Source organism: Natrix helvetica, assembly GCF_964273705.1.
Source record: "Natrix helvetica genome assembly, chromosome: 6".
In the NCBI taxonomy this organism is placed as follows: domain Eukaryota; kingdom Metazoa; phylum Chordata; class Lepidosauria; order Squamata; family Natricidae; genus Natrix; species Natrix helvetica.
The window spans coordinates 34,637,565-34,654,105 of NC_138553.1; the positions used below are offsets into that span (position 1 = coordinate 34,637,565).

Here is a 16,541-nt window from a genome sequence, read left to right on the forward strand (position 1 = left end):
AAAAAGCCATTGAATGTTCTCAAATTTCCCGTCGTCTTCTAACAACAAAGTCAAGGTTCTCCATTCTCCAGATGTTGTTGCTTCTATTCTCTGTATTAGCCTTTGCGTGTATTAGATTAGCTTTCATTGAATATACTGGGGCTATAGTGTTGCAATACTACTTTCTCCAGTAGATGGCTCTCTTATTCCCAAATCCAACATTAAGCAATCTGACAAAAACAGCTGATTATCCAATAAATCCAGGAGGTTTAAAAATTCAAATAAGCGAATAAATTCTACCTAAAGTCACTTTCAAAGTATTTGAGCTTTTTTCCAAACTTTCTGTATTTTATAGCTTCTCTTGAGCTTTTTTCGCCTATTCATTTCTGGGGGGTTTTTCTCCGTGTGTTAATTCGCTGCTATTTTAAGCTTCAGAGTTTTCTTTTCATATTATTTTTGTTATTGCAAGTCATTAGAATAAAAGTTGGCAATTATCTCATCCAGTTTCAATGTTCTGTCCATACACCGGTCCTGCACAAATCTTGGGTCCCGGTTGTCCCAGCTTCGTGACTGTCAGCAATGGCGGTTGTGTCTGCTGCCATTCGGGAGAACTTGCTTCAGGCCTAAACAGGAATTTGCGAGTTCCTTGTGGCCAGCGAAATGCCTCTCCTTCCTTCACCTCCCATTCATGGAGACTATGACCACAAAGGGTCTCCCGGCAGCGGTTACCGGCTGGATTTTGCGGGGCTCAGCAGAGCCCATTATTTTCCAGCCGTTCTGGCCACGGATGCAACCAGAAGTCCTTCCCTTGAGAAAATTACTACTGTTAAACAAGGTAAGAATGAACTACAATAGTTTAAATAATAACATTGTATTATTGAAAAGAGTCCCAGTACTCTTGATACTGCAAATTTCCAGTGGGTTAGACAATTCATACTGTGACAGCAGTGGAACTAATCATCATCCTTTCCTTAAACAGTAGATAGAATAACATATGGATATTATATTGTGGATTCAGAACTCCAGTGTTTTCTATACTTAGTGTAATGGTATGCCGTTGGCAAACAGAGGCAGCATTTGGGGAGCTTGCCACATAGCCTGAGAATAAAGGCCCTTCATCTAGGAGATTTTTGATAGTATAGGAAGCAGCAGACTAATGTCATTAAGAAAAATATGATATACATTCCTGATGACAAAAACAACATTGCAGAACATACTATTTCAGTTCAAAATAATCACAAAAAAACACAAAAAAAGATGAAATATATAAAGTAACTTATAGTTATTGACTTGCATAGAACAAAGGAACTATTTACAACCAAGAACAATTTTTGCCACTTTACAAGTAGTCTTCAACTTACAACCACAATAGGGTCCAGAATCATAGTTGTTGAGCAAAGCAGTTATAACAATAGACTTTATGTGAGTGCCCATTTGACTGCATCTCTCAACAACCACAATACTCACACTCCCAACTGTGGTTGTTAAGCAATCGCATGGCTTGTTACAGGTAAGGTGCCCAAGGTGGTTTAGTGGCATGGAGGAGAAGCTGAAAATCCTCCCTGCTGAAATCCAAGTACATTTTTCAGCCCCTGAACAAAGGGACACTTCATGCATAGTCTGCACCAGGCCTCTCCCTACCCATCTAAGGCATCCTATGTTCCTTATCTTCACTCTCTACGTGGATTTTGGCTCCCTCTTGTCTCTGGGGGCTGGATAAAAGAGCCTGCCCTGCCAAAGGAATTCTGCTCCCCTCCATGAATGGAAAGGAACTCCTTTGGTGCTGTGCAGGAATGGAACCAAAATCTTCAGTATTTCTGCACTCCACCAAAGCAATACAGTTCCCCTCGAGAGGCAGCTCTTTTAGCCAAACCTCAGAGAAGAGAGGCATTTTCTCAGCAAGTGACAGTACCTTGCAATATTCCCTGCTGGCTTCCCTCTTGACCAGGAGTCCCCAATCCCTGATCCATGGACTGACTAGCTATGCCAGAAACTGGGCCATGCAAAAAAGCAAAGCCCCATCTGTTCAGGCAGAATGCAAAATCACCCCCCCCCCCCACACCCTCGATCTGCAGAAAAAACCTCTCTCCATGGAACTGGTCCCTGGTGTCCTAAAGGTTGGGGGCCGCTGCTCTTGACTTTCAGGGAAAGACAGCAGAGAAGTTTGTAATTGGTGATCATGGGACCTTTGGCAACCAGCTGTAAGTGTGAAAAGGTTGCCAAATACTATAAGGATAGTGAGCAGTGTTTGGTGATGACTATAGGGATGATGATGGCCGGAACTGTTTTGCAGGCCTTATATCACTCTTTCCAGGACCATTGCACTTCTAGATCATTGTTAAATGAACAATAATAAATCAATGACTATCCATACATTAATGGAAATATTGCATTAGCCACAACTTACATTATGAGATTACTTTATGTTTATATAAAGCAGTTGCATTTTTTTCCTTTGTTTACCCTATATCAATCCCCATTTTTTAAGGAAGAAATTTATATTAGATTGAAGCAACATTTCATTCTGAGATTGTATTATCAAAGAAAATATTTTTGATGAACTTAAGACAGGTACCTTTCTACACGCAGGACAAAGTCCATTCTCATCTGTGCGAATACGATGCCAACAGAAGCGACAGATCTGGTAACCACAGGTGCAAGGGAAGAAGTTTATGTCATCAATCTCCAGAGGCTCCATACAAAGGGGGCATTCGACAGGGTCTTCCTTTGCATCTGGGCTGCGAGACATCTCTTCTCACAGAGCAGCAAAAAGTATGTAATAACTTAAGGGAGTATTAAGATCAGCACAGAGAAAAAAATGAAGATATTCAAAGATCTGTAAAAGAAAAATAAAGATAAATGAATTAGTATTTAAGTACATACTGGGATGTAACCATTACTTTTATTCACTGCAATTATATATCTTCATTATTTTCTGACAGAATTACTTCATTATATAATTACCCGATCCCCTTACTTAATTTTGGATGTCTCTCTTACAAGCTTTGAATTAACTGTTGGAAACAGCAGCAGGTAAACCAAATGTCATTGTTAAACCAGCTCAAACTACATAAATTATCAACATGCTTTTGTATTGCTTATATATTGGTAATATGGTTGTATTCTGTATCTTGATTATCACAATAAGTTAGAAAAAGAGTAGAACTCTTTCCAGGTTTGAGACAGAAAGCCTAAAGGGAATGACCATTGTCTTACCTGAAGGGTCCTTTTCAGGGCGCTGCAACGGAGAGTCCAAAGAAGGGGTTAAACACAGCCAATCTGCCCAGAACTGAATTGAAAACTTTAAGCCACGCCTCTGGTGCCGACTCTCCTCAGATTTATTCAATGAAGACGTGGAACAGTTGCGCGCTGAAACTTCAACTGGAAGTCTAATATGGAACAAGTCAAAAATAGTCCAACAACAATAACAGAAACAACCAACAACACTGTGACTTCACAAACACCAGCGGAGAATAGACCCCAGGGCGGGGTGGACTCTCCGTTGCAGCGCCCTGAAAAGGACCCTTCAGGTAAGACAATGGTCATTTTCCAGGGCGCTGCTCTGGAGAGTCCAAAGAAGGGACATGCCCAAGCTAACTGTCACTAGGGCGGGAAGGCTCAGCCATCAGGGTCGCTCCGCTGGTATGGATGCCCTGAAGAACACGCCTCCCAAAGGCCCCTTCCGCCGATGCAAAACTGTCCAGTTTGTAATTTCGGACAAATGGAGACAGAGAAGTCCAGGTGGCCGCCTTGCAGATCTCTTCAATCGGTGCCTGTGTAGACCAGGCAGCTGTGGTGGCGGCGCTTCTAGTCGAATGTGCTGTGATATTGCGAGGCACAGGAACGGACTGTAAAACGTGGGCAAGCGCAATGCAGGCTCGCAGCCATCCGCCGATGGTAGATGAAGAGACCTTCTTGCCTTGAGAAGCTGGTTGAAAGGAGACGAATAGAGATTCGGATTTCCGAAAACTGGCCGTGCGCTTGATGTATCTGCGAATAGTCCTGCGCACATCCAGCATGTGCCAGCGCTTTTCCCTCGGGTGCCGAGGATGCGGGCAAAAATCCGGAAGGACCACCTCCTGCGCCCGATGAAACCAGGAATTGACCTTCGGAATGAAGGAAGGGTCCAGCCTCAGGATTACTCTGTCGTTACGAATGAGACACAAGTCCTCTCTGACTGACAAGGCAGCCAGTTCCGATATGCGACGAGCAGACGTGATAGCGACCAGAAAAACCGTCTTGAATGTGAGGTGTCTGAGACTGGCCGTCTTAATGGGCTCAAACGGGGGCCCGATGAGGGACCGCAACACTACATTGAGATCCCAAGATGGGTATCTGTGGACCACTGGGGGTCTCAGGTTGGTCGCTCCCCTGAAGAAACTGTGGATGGTCGGATTCCGGCCAAGAGATGCGTAGCCCTCAACTGAGAGGATGGTTGACAGGGCTGCCGCCTGGCGCCTCAAGATGTTAGGTGCCAGGCCCTTGTCCAAACCTTCCTGCAGGAAGTCCAGGATGACAGGAACCGAAGCAAGGGGCGCAGACGTACCATGAGCCGTGCACCAGCTGGCGAAGGATTTCCAAGTGGCGTCGTAGATGCGCGTCGTGGACTGCCGTCGTGACGTTTGGATGGTGCCAATCACCTTGTCTGACAACTTGCCTCTGCTTAGGAGATCCCTCTCAAGCGCCAGACGGTCAGCTGCAGCCACTGGGGTTCTGGATGTTGAAGGGCCCCCTGGCTGAGAGAGATGTCCTGTGAAGGAATCCGCCACGGTGGTGTGATCGAAGACTCACCAAGTCTGCAAACCAGGTTCTCCTGGGCCAGTACGGTGCTACCAGCAGCACCTCCGCCTCCTCTGCTAGGATCTTCCTGATGACTCTGGGAAGAAGAGGTAGCGGGGGAAAAGCGTAAAGCAGACCTTTCGGCCACGGGCCGTGCAGCGCGTTGACTCCTTCCGCCCTCGGGTCGTGGAACCTTGTGAAGAACCGCGGAAGATGCGCGTTGGCCGCGGTGGCGAACAGGTCCACCAGCGGGAGGCCGAACCTCTGGGACAGTTGCTGGAACAGCAGCGGATGTAGACGCCACTCCGAGTGGTCGACTGTGGATCTGCTCAGCCAGTCCGCCTGGGTGTTGCTCGTGCCCGAGATGTGCTCCGCCTGAAGAGAAAGGAGATACCTCTCCGCCCATCGACCCAAGAGCTCCGCCTCCTTCATCAGGGATCTGGAGCGCATTCCCCCGTCGATTGATGTGCGCCTTGGTGGCGACATTGTCTGTCATGATGCGCACGTGGTGGCCCTGAACGGTGCTCTGGAAGCGCTTCAGCGCAAGCCTGACTGCCCTCAGCTCCAGCCAGTTGATGCTGTGAGCGGCTTCGGAAGGGGACCACCTGCCCTGTGCGAGCTGGTTGTGGCAGTGGGCCCCCCAACCGAACAGGCTGGCATCCGTTGTGATGGTGAGCCTGACTGGCTCCTTGAATGGCGACCCCTTTAACAGGGCCAGAGACAACCACCACTTTAGAGAGCGACGTACCTCTGCTGGAACTGGAATCAGTCTTGTTGAGCTGCTTTCGTTTGTTCTTTGATATGGAAGCAGGAGCCACTGTAGGGGACGGGAGTGAAGTCTCGCCCAAGGCACGATTGACAGGCACGAGATCATCTTGCCGAGGAGCTGTGAGAGCTGAACCACCTTGACTAGACGTGACTGCTGCACCTGAACGACCATCTCCCGAAGGCTGGCCACCCTTTCCGGGGACAGGGATACCGTGCACGAGGTGGTGTCGATGACGGCCCCTAGATGCTTCAGTCTGGTCGTGGGAACGAGATGACTTTTTTCCAGGTTGATGGTGAACCCGTGGTCCCGGAGCGCCTGCATGGTGTGTTCTAGGTCGCTGACAGCTTGTTGATGCGATGATGACAGAATGAGAACATCGTCTAGGTAACAGTGGAGTCTGACCGGACGTGACCGTAGAAAAGCCGCCACGGCTGCGAGAACCTTTGTGAATGTCCTGGGCGCCGATGACAGGCCGAATGGCATTGCCCGGTACTGGAGGCCCGCGTAAGAGAACCTCAGGAATTTGCGGTGGGCTTTGCGGATAGGGATGTGGAGGTAGGCCTCTTTGAGGTCTATGGACGTTAGTATATCGCCTGGCCTGATGCCCCCAAGATGGACTGGAGGGACTGCATCTTGAACCTGTGATATGTCACGTGGTGATTGAACCTCTTTAGATCTAATATCCCCCTCCACCCTCCTGAGTTTTTGGGGACCAGAAACAGGATGGAGTAAAACCCTCTTCCTTCCTGGCCTGCTGGGACAGGTTCTATGGCCCTGATCTCCTTGAGGTGCCTTATCTCCTGTTCCATGAGGGATCTTTTGACTAACCCTGAGGGAACTGGACACCGGATGAAGTGGCGGGGAGGGGGGGACCAGAATTCTAAAGTGAGACCCATGCGGACCGTTTGAAGAACCCACTGGTCCGACGTGGTCTGCTCCCATTTGGCGTGGAACAACTGCAACCGCCCTCCTATGGGAGCTGACCTGTGATGGTCATTTATACCTCCTAAAGGGTCGGGAGCCGGAGCCCCCCCGAAATGGCCGCTTGGAGAAGGGCTGCTGGCGAACTCTGTCTCGAAAGGACTGACGGTCCTGAGACCGCTCACCCTGCTGGGGATACGCCCGATGATAGGGGGCGGAGCTGGTGGAGGGCTCATTGTTCCGAAAGGCCTGCCTCCTGTAAGAGCCAGGACCTTTACGATCAGGCTTTTTGGTGACTGATGGCATCACTTTCTTTTTGTCCTTGTTTTCCACAAGGACTGGATCAAGGACCTCACCAAACAGCTTGTCCCCTTTAAAGGGGGCAGTAACAAGCTTCCATTTGGAGCGCATATCCACATTCCAGTGCCTAAGCCACAGGAGGCGTCTGGAAGTAACATTAGACGCTAGGGCACGCGAGGCAAACTTAGCAGCATTCAGAGTGGCATCAGCAGTGTACTCTGTGGCTGCCATGATTTCATTGATATCCTGCCTGACTTTAACGTCCTTGGCAGGTATCTTCCTCAACAACTGCCTCAGCCACAGGAGAGCCGCCCTGGAGAAAAAGGAGGCTGAAGCGGAGGACTTAATGGCCCATGCAGCTGCCTGATGGGTCTTGTGACAAGCAGTTTCGGTTCTCTTGTCCTCAGCCTTGAGCCCCTCCAACAGGTCAGGAGGGAGCACAGAAGAGGAGGTAAGAGCCGCTACAGGGGGATCGATAGGAGGGAGCTTGAGCAGCTCCTCCAGGCTGGCATCCACCGTATATAGCTTCTTGTCATGGCTGCTGGGGGTAGCCATGGTAGCTGGCTGCGCCCACTGTCTTTGAACTAAATTGAGGAACATCTTGGGTACAGGAACTATTTCCTGGACCGAAATGGGTTCCTCAAAGAGATCCCCAGATAGATCATCAGGGTCTACAACCACCTGAGCTGGGGGGGTGGACCCCATGTGAGTTGAGATCTTAGCCTTATCTAAAATGGTTTTGAAATTATCCAAATTAAATAAGCCTGAAAAGGCCGGCTTTTTGGCGGGGCTTGCCTCATCCCCAGAGAATTCAGCTTCCTGCCTAGGAAGAAATTCCTCTTCTTCCTCCCAGTCTGACTCATCGGAGGCCACTGAAGAATGCAGGGACGGAGGTGGAAGGCTAGGAGTCATCTCTCTGGAATCCTCCTGGGGTTGCAAATGGTGGGTCTTGCGAGTGCGCTTGCCACCTTTTCGCATGCCTGCCTCAATGCCCTGGGAAATGGCCCTGTTAATTATTTCCTGCATTTCAGTGGATAGGTTAGGCCCTTGGTCCTCAATGGGGCGAACCCTTTGAGTGGGCCCGGGGATCGGCTGTTGAGGGGCTAAGGGCCCCATTGGAGCTGGTCCCTCATCCATATCAGAGGGACAGGCAAAGAGATCAGCCTGATCAGCCATGGAATGGCCTGGAGAAGTTGCCATGGCCAAGGAATCCCCTTCCTCTTCACTATCAGAAATGGGGCCTCCCTGGGCTGGAGGAATTTGCCTGGAGGGCTCCCCAGGAGACACCGAAAGGGAAGATTGGGCCTGCTGTTGGGCTTTGGAAACCTGTTTTTCTAAGGCCTTCTGTCGCCTTAATGCATCTTTGTCTAGGCCTGAGCCCTGCTTGGGGCCATGCCTGGAGTAAGGCTTACTCCCTCTAATGGCCTCCCTGGCAGCTTTCCCGGCCTGTCTTACAGGGGCTCTGGAAGAGACACCCTCAGAAGTCTCAGGGGCCTGATCTGCCATGGTAACAATCACTGGTTGGGGCAGTAGGGGGATGGGAAAAACACCACTCACCACCTCCAGAAAGCCCACCGCAGCACGATGCTCCTGAGGAGACAGAGAAACTGCAAGGCCTGAAGTAGCTTGGAATTTCTTAGGCGCGAGCAGAATTCGCTCCCAGCGCCTGCAGGAGAGTAAACGAGGCGACCCAGCAGGCCACGATCCCACGCCGCTATCACTTGCTTGGATTGGGGCCCAGGTCGCGGGTCACACCGGGCAAGTCTGACTCCACACGGCTCCTGCAAAGAGCCAGGCACCAGGCAGCTGCGGCAAAAAACTTTTAAAAGTAAAGCCGGAAGATTGCACAATCCAAAATGGCGGCCGGAACTCACCGGAGCTTTTGCGCGCCAAATTTAAAGAGGGAAGAAGCCAAAATGGCTGCCCTGGAAGCCCACGCAGCAATTTGACTTGCTAGAAGCACAAATTGCAACAGATGGCTTCCAGTGGGAATCGGCCCCCAGTAGGGGTGCCCCAACAGCGCTGGCGTTGGCACTCCGACCCACGCGCTTCCCCCAACAGCTGCCTGTGGCTTCTAGGAGCCAGAGCAAAGCCCCGGACTCCAGGAGAGCTGAAAGGGTGAGAAAAACCCAATTAAAAAGGGAAAAAAACAAACTTAAATTTAAACTCACCAGCCTGCTCTAAAAATCCTTAAATATGCTGTTTTAAAAAATTATTCTTCCTCTGGAGAGTCCAAGGAATCAATCTTAGAACTGGAGAAATCTTAAAGCGCGTCTACTGGGCTAGCTGAATTGAAAAAATCTGGGGAGAGTCGGCACCAGAGGCGTGGCTTAAAGTTTCAATTCAGTTCTGGGCAGATTGGCTGTGTTTAACCCTTCTTTGGACTCTCCAGAGCAGCGCCCTGGAAAATGTTACATTCACCCTATTGGTTTGGCCCGCCACAACAGTCACATTCACATGTGGCCCATTGAGAAAAGTAGCTGCGCATTCCTGTATTATGGAAAACTTCAATTGACTAAAACAATGATAGGTGGTAAAGATCAATATCCAGGAGCACCTGACCATGGCATTTGGAAGACTGCAACTTGGAATGCAACAAGAATTAATGGTGATCTGTATGAATTAATGAATGAATAAATAAAAATATTTTATCTATGAAACTAAGAGAAGGGAAAAATATAATAGATCTGAATGAAAATAGTGTGATCTCATTGAGGAGAATTAATACATCCAGAGAAGTGAAGGACTGAATTTAATTAATGGTGTAAAGTACAGGTGAAATTTGAAAAATTAGAATATCGTGCAAAAGTTCATTTATTTCAGTAATGCAACTTAAAAGGTGAAACTAATATATCAGATAAGATTCATTACATGCAAAGCAAGATAGTTCAAGCCGTGATTTGTCATAATTGTGATGATTATGGGGTACAGCTCATGAAAACCCCAAATCCACCATCTCAGAAAATTAGAATATTACATGCAATCAATAAAACAAGGATTGTACATAGAACAATATCAGACTTCTGAAAAGTATAAGCATGCATATGTACTCAGTATTTGGTTTGGACCCCTCTTGCAGCAATTACTGCCGCAATGTGGTATGGTATGGAAGCTATCAGCCTGTGGCACTGCTGAGGGGTTATGGAAGACCAGGATGCTTCAATAGCGGCTTTCAGCTCTTCTGCATTGTTCGTTCTTATGTCTCTCATCTTTCTCTTGGCAATGCCCCATAGATTCTCTATGGGGTTCAGGTCAGGCGAGTTTGCTGGCCAATCAAGCACAGTAATCCCACAGTCATTGAACCAGTTTTTGGTGCTTTTGGCAGTGTGGGTAGCTGCCAAGTCCTGCTGGAAAATAAAGTCAGCATCCCCATAAAGCTCGTCTGTGGAAGGAAGCATGAAGTGCTCCAAAATCTCCTGGTAGACGGCTGCGTTGACCTTGGACTTAATGAAGCACAGTGGACCAACACCAGCGGATGACATGGCTCCCCAAATCAACATAGACTGTGGAAACTTCACACTGGATTTCAAGCATCTTGCAGTGTGTGCCTCTCCATTCTTCCTCTATAGTCTGGGTCCTTGGTTTCCAAATGAGATGCAAAAGTTTCTCTCATCAGAAAAGAGGACTTTGGACCACTGAGCAACAGACCAGGTTCTGTTTTTCTTTAGCCCAGGTAAGACGCTTCTGACGTTGTTTGTTGTTCAGGAGCAGCTTGACAAGAGGAATACGACATATGAAGCCCATGTCCAGGATCTGTCTGTGTGTGGTGGCTCTTGATGCACTGACTCCAGCCTCAGTCCACTCCTTGTGAAAGTCCCCAACACTTTTGAATGGCCTTTTTCTGACAATCCTCTCCAGGCTGCGGTCATCCCTGTTGCTTTGTGCACCTTTTTCTTCCACACTTTTCCCTTTCACATAACTTTCTATTAATGTGCTTTGATACAGCACTTTGGGAACATCCATCTTCTTTTGCAATTATCTTTTTAGGCTTTCCCTCCTTATGGAGGGTGTCAATGATGATTTTCTGCATAACTGTCAGGTCAGCAGTCTTTCCCATGATTGTGATTCCTACTGAACCAGACTGAGAGACCATTTAAAGGTTCAGGAACCCTTTGCAGGTGTTATGGCTTAATTAGCTGATTAGAGTGGGACACTTTGAGCCTAGAATATTGCACCTTTTCACAATATTCTAATTTTCTGAGATTGTGGATTTGGGGTTTTCATGAGCTGTAAGCCATAATCATCACAATTATGACAAATCACAGCTTGAACTATCTTGCTTTGCATGTAATGAGTCTATCTCATATATTAGTTTCACCTTTTAAGTTGTATTACTGAAATAAATGAACTTTTGCACGATATTCTAATTTTTTGAGTTTCACCTGTATTTAGATGGAAAGCAGGCAAAGATGCTTCCAATCCACCACTAATATGGTCTTTTTGTCAACTGCATGCCTTATGCTATGCCTTCTTCTGGACTCCCATGGTAGCTCTCAAAGCTGAAGAAATGTAGTGGCCATGCAAGGATGTCTTTTAAAGGATCATCTGAAAGGTACAGAGAGGGTACCCAAAACTAAATACAAAGGACCCCCTACTACTTCAAATACCACACACCACTAGGTTAAATTAGATTTAGGGAAGATTAAGAGGCTTCAGGGACCGTCCGGAGGCTTCCCTGACACCTTCGGAGCACTTAAAACGACCCTCCGAGCAAACCGGAGTCACTTCCAGTTTGCTCGGAGGGTGGTTTTAAGCGTTCCAAAGGCTTCAGGGACCGTCCGGAGGCTTCCCTGACACCTTTGGAGCGCTTAAAACGACCCTCTGAGCAAACCGGAAGTCACTTCCGGTTTGCTCGGAGGGTCATTTTAAGCGTTCCGAAGGCTTCAGGGAAGCCTCCGGACGGTCCCTGAAGACTCCGGAGGGCCTCCGGGGGGGCGGGAGAGGCTCTTTTCGCCCTTCCCAGGCTCCTATAAAGCCTCTGGAGCCTGGGGAGGGCGAAAAAAGCATGTAAAAATGGGAGGGGTGCGCGTTGTGCATGCATGCGCTCTGGGGGGGTCGCGCATTGCATTATGGGTGTGGCACGCCTGCACACGACCCCCCTGCGCTCCCCCCCTTGTGGCACGCGAGCCAGAAAAGGTTCGCCATCCCTGCTTTATGCCATTGTGTGCCAAAAGTAAGGGGAGTGCGGGGGATCACGTGCGCGCATGCAGACACCCATAATTCTATGTGCCCGCCCCTGTGCGCACGTGACCCTCCCCTTGCGCTCCCCCCGCTTTTGGCACAAGATGGCACAGTGGACCCGTTTTTTTCCTCTACCCAGGCTCCAGAGTCTTTCTAGGAGCCTGGGGAGGGTAAAAATGGCCTTCCCCACCCCCAGAGGCAGGAAATGGCCCATTTGCTTCCGGTCAGACCAGAAGGTCCACAGCCTTTCTAGAAGCATGGGGAGGGTGAAAACAACCTTCCCCACCCACCAAGAGGCCCACCGGAGGCCGAAAACAACCTGTTTCCTGACTTCTGGTGGGCCCAAAAGGTCCAAAAATCAGCTGGCGGAGCTGAGTTCAGATGTCCACAATATGGCTATGTGTGCCACCTGTGGCAGGCATGCCATAGGTTCGCCACCACAGATGTAGATGATACTCAGCTGCACATCTCTGTTGTTCAAATGATACTTACCCACTGCCTAGATGCTTGAGGTACTGTATGAGGAAGTATAGGCTTTAACTTAGTTCTAGCAAGACCAAATAGAACCTCTTGAATATTTTCCGTCTTTAATTCTGGATGGGACAGCAATCATGCAGACTGAGTTGCTGTGCAATTTTGAGGTTTTCTGGATCAGGGGCAGCCTCTATTCAGTCACTCATACCTTAGGCACCTCTCAGCTGGATTACTACAATGTTTCCTATATGAAGCAACTGGGCAAAATGCAGTGGCTTGAGCAGGTCCAAGTGAACCGTGATATGCCTATGAAAGACTACTTTACAAGCCATGCTAGCTTCCAATAGGTTTCCAGGCCCAATTCAAGATGCTCATTGCCACCTATAAGACTATATGGCAGGGATCAGGTTATTCACTCAAGTACCTATGTCCAATTGTTTTGGACTATCCACCAAATCTGGCAGAATAGACATACTCTCAGGCTGTGAAACAATGTCATCTAGTAGTGGAGGTAATGTGTTTTCTCTGTCACAGTGAAGCAACATCCCCTCTCCTGCCTGCCTAAGAACTCAGATGGTTCCGATCCAGTTCACCTTACAGCAGGGGTCACCTCAGGGACCACAAAATTCATAATTTTAAATCCCACGGACCACTAATATGATCTGACTAATGACCAGCCAGGTGGTCATGTGACTGAGTGGGTGTGGCCAACTCAATACAATACAATAGTAGAGTTGGAAGGGACCTTGGAGGTCTTCTAGTCCAACCCCCTGCCTAGGCAGGAAACCCTATACCGTTCCAGACAAATGGCTATCCAACATCTTCTTAAAGACTTCCAGTATTGGGGTATTCACAACTTCTGGAGGCAAGCTGTTCCACTGATTAATTGTTCTAACTGTCAGGAAGTTTCTCCTCAGTTCTAAGTTGCTTCTCTCCTTGATTAGTTTCCACCCATTGCTTCTTGTTCTGTCCACAGGTGCCTTGGAGAATAGCTTGACTCCCTCTTCTTTGTGGCAACCCCTGAGATATTGGAACACTGCTATCATGTCTCCCCTAGTCCTTCTTTCTCTTAAGCTAGACATACCTAGTTCCTGCAACCGTTCTTCATATGTTTTAGTCTCCAGTCCCCTAATCATCTTTGTTGCTCTTCTCTGCACTCTTTCTAGAGTCTCCACATCTTTTTTACATCGTGGCATCCAGAACTGAATGCAGTATTCCAAGTGTGGCCTTACCAAGGCATTATAAAGTGGTATTAACACTTCACGTGATCTTGATTCTATCCCTCTGTTTATGCAGCCTAGAACTGTGTTGGCTTTTTTGGCAGCTGCTGCACACTGCTGGCTCATATTTAAATGGTTGTCCACTAGGACTCCAAGATCCCTCTCACAGTTACTACTATTGAGCAAGGTACCATCTATACTGTACCTGTGCATTTCGTTTTTGTTGCCTAAATGTAGAACCTTACTCTTTTCACCATTGAATTTCATTTTATTAGATAGTGCCCAACTCAATGTCACTCATGTCAAGGGTGCCTCACTGGCCTCTACTTGTCCCTCCCCTCCCCACCCAGGCTCCTTAGGGCCCCAACAGGAAGCAGTTGTTGTAGCTAAGCAGCCACCACAAGAAAGACTTGGCATAAAAGCTCAGTTCAAATGGATCTGACCAAGGAAGCTCAGCAGAAGCACCTCACTGAGGATTATGATCATAGGCTTTCCAAGCAGAGGGAAGACCTGTGGGAGTGCAAGGTCATGTACCGTGTCTGGAGGCTCAGCGGGTTGAAATAGTCAGTCAGTTCCAGGCCATGATATAGTCCCACTGGAAGCTCTGCCACCAGCAGCACTTCCCTCAAGCCTTTGCTCAAAGCCCCGCACCAGGAGGCTGAAGCAGACCCCAAGTCGGAATTTCTCCCCGTCTCCGACCCACACAAAAAGACCTTGAAGGGGGAGACTCTCTGCAGCAACACAAATGTTCATTGCACGTATCTAGCCCAGGAGGTATAGTTTGAGGACTCCTGATTTAGTGCAATATAAAAAATGCAAATATTTTTTCTGCAGACCACCAAAATTTTATCACGGACCACCAGTTGGTTCAGGGGCGTGGCCAGCCAGCCTCCTCAAGTAAATTGCCGCCGCTGGTTTGTGCGAAGTGATTGAATACCACCTCTGAGATAGATAGATATAATTTGGTTGGCATATTGTTTTTGATTCGGTATTAATATATTGTTAATATTTTTAAATCACTTGAATTGTGGTAGAAAGGCAGCCCAGAAATGTAATATATTAAAAGGGTAGCAGCACCTCGCTCATCTTATCTGGATTCAGAATCCTAAAGAATTGGGCCTGTTAGCAATCTGCTGAGAAGCTGTCAATGATAGGGGAGAAAATAAAACAGCCCCGAAGAAAGCAGCATAAAACTACTTCCATATTGCTGTCAAGAAAATTACAGTAACTGGAGTTACTAGGAATTAAATCCTCTTAAACATTTACCTTTTAGAATATACAAACTATGTTTCTCAGAGTTCTTTACACTAGCATATGAACTAGTACAACAAACAAACCAGCCTATAATATCTATATAATGTAAAAATTAATACTATTTTATGTAATGACAGGTGATATTTAAAGTAGTCAACCATAACAGCAGTCTGAAACCATTAAGATGATTCTTTTAAAATAAAACTTATTAAACATTTGAAAGAAAGAATGTAAAAAAGCAGAAAGCAAAAGACTACCCCAAACCACCCCAACGAGGCTGTCGAAGTGATGTCCCGGTGTTTGGAAGCCGTCGGGGTCTGGATGGGGGACAACAGACTTAAACTCAACCCCTCCAAGACCGAGTGGCTGTGGTTACCGGCGCCTCGGTTCAGCCAGCTGACTCCATCGCTGGCCATAGGGGGCGAACAATTGTCCCCTGTGGAGCGGGCGCGCAATTTGGGCGTCCTCCTTGATGCCCGGCTGTCAATGGAGGACCATGTGGCAGCCGTGGCAAGGGGGGCGTTCCACCAGGTTCGCCTGGTGCGCCAATTGCGCCCCCTACTGGACCGGAGTGCCCTGCGCACGGTCACTCATGCGCTGGTGACGTCTCGCCTGGACTACTGCAATGCTCTCTACATGGGGCTTCCCTTGGGACGCGTCCGGAGACTGCAGCTAGTTCAGAACGCAGCCGCGCGGGTTATTATGGGAAGTACACGTTACTCCCACGTAACACCTCTCCTGCGCGAGCTGCACTGGCTACCTGTGGCCTTTCGGGTGCGTTTCAAGGTATTGATCACCATCTTTAAAGCGCTCCATGGCAGTGGACCTAGTTACCTGCAGGATCGCATCCTACCACACACGTCCCTGCGACCTATCCGCTCACACAGAGAGGGGCTCCTCCTGGTGCCGTCTGCTAGTCAATGCCAGCGGGCGACACCTAGGAGTAGATCCTTCTCTGTGATGGGCCCAACCCTCTGGAATGACCTCCCCCCTGACATTCGAACTACCACCGACCTCCGTTCCTTCCGGCAAAAGTTAAAGACTCACCTATTTCAATCAGCTGGCCTGGCACTTTCTTAGTTCTACCTCCCGGGGATTTATTCATTTTAATTGGGTTTGGGGTTTTAAAAAGTTTTTAATACACTATATACTATATTTAATATTTATTATTCTATGTACAGTCTTGCAACCTCCTCCACCTACGTATTTAATTATTTAACTGTTTTGTATGTATTTTATAACGTATTTTAGTGACTGTACACCGCCCCGAGTCCCTTTCGGGAGAGGGGGCGGTCTATAAATATGAATAATAAATAAATAAATAAAATAAATACAAGGGTAGTAAAGAAGTAAAATATCATAATTTCTTTTCATAATATCATTAATTACTTACACAAACTACATTGAATCATTTTGATGAAAGAACTAAAAATCCCTATTCAGTTTGAAACATAGCTCAACCTAGCATAAATTGATACCTAAAATCTTGTTCAGTTTCTCAGAAATTTACCTGATTTAATGTAACATTTAATATAGCTATGATTGCAATGGGAATTCAATTTTCAAATTTTGTTCCATTCGAGAGGGGTGGGGAGAAGGAAAGGGGGAGAGATCTTTGGTCTTCTAAATCAACTTGTGGGTGGAGTAAACTGATAAAATGGTGA

The 16,541-nt window shown here is 47.6% G+C and overlaps 1 protein-coding gene across 8 annotated transcripts in view; it reads right to left on the reverse strand.

Moving 5' to 3' along the window:
* CNOT4 (CCR4-NOT transcription complex subunit 4) overlaps positions 1–16,541 on the reverse strand; it is an 82,454-nt gene that overhangs the window by 54,341 nt on the left and 11,572 nt on the right. For all 8 annotated transcript variants that reach the window (XM_081958263.1, XM_081958266.1, XM_081958265.1 and 5 more), the window contains exon 2: positions 2,555–2,815. In XM_081958263.1, coding sequence (XP_081814389.1) covers positions 2,555–2,728 — 174 coding nt within the window. In that variant the 5' untranslated portion in view covers positions 2,729–2,815. The remainder of the gene's footprint in view (positions 1–2,554; positions 2,816–16,541) is intronic.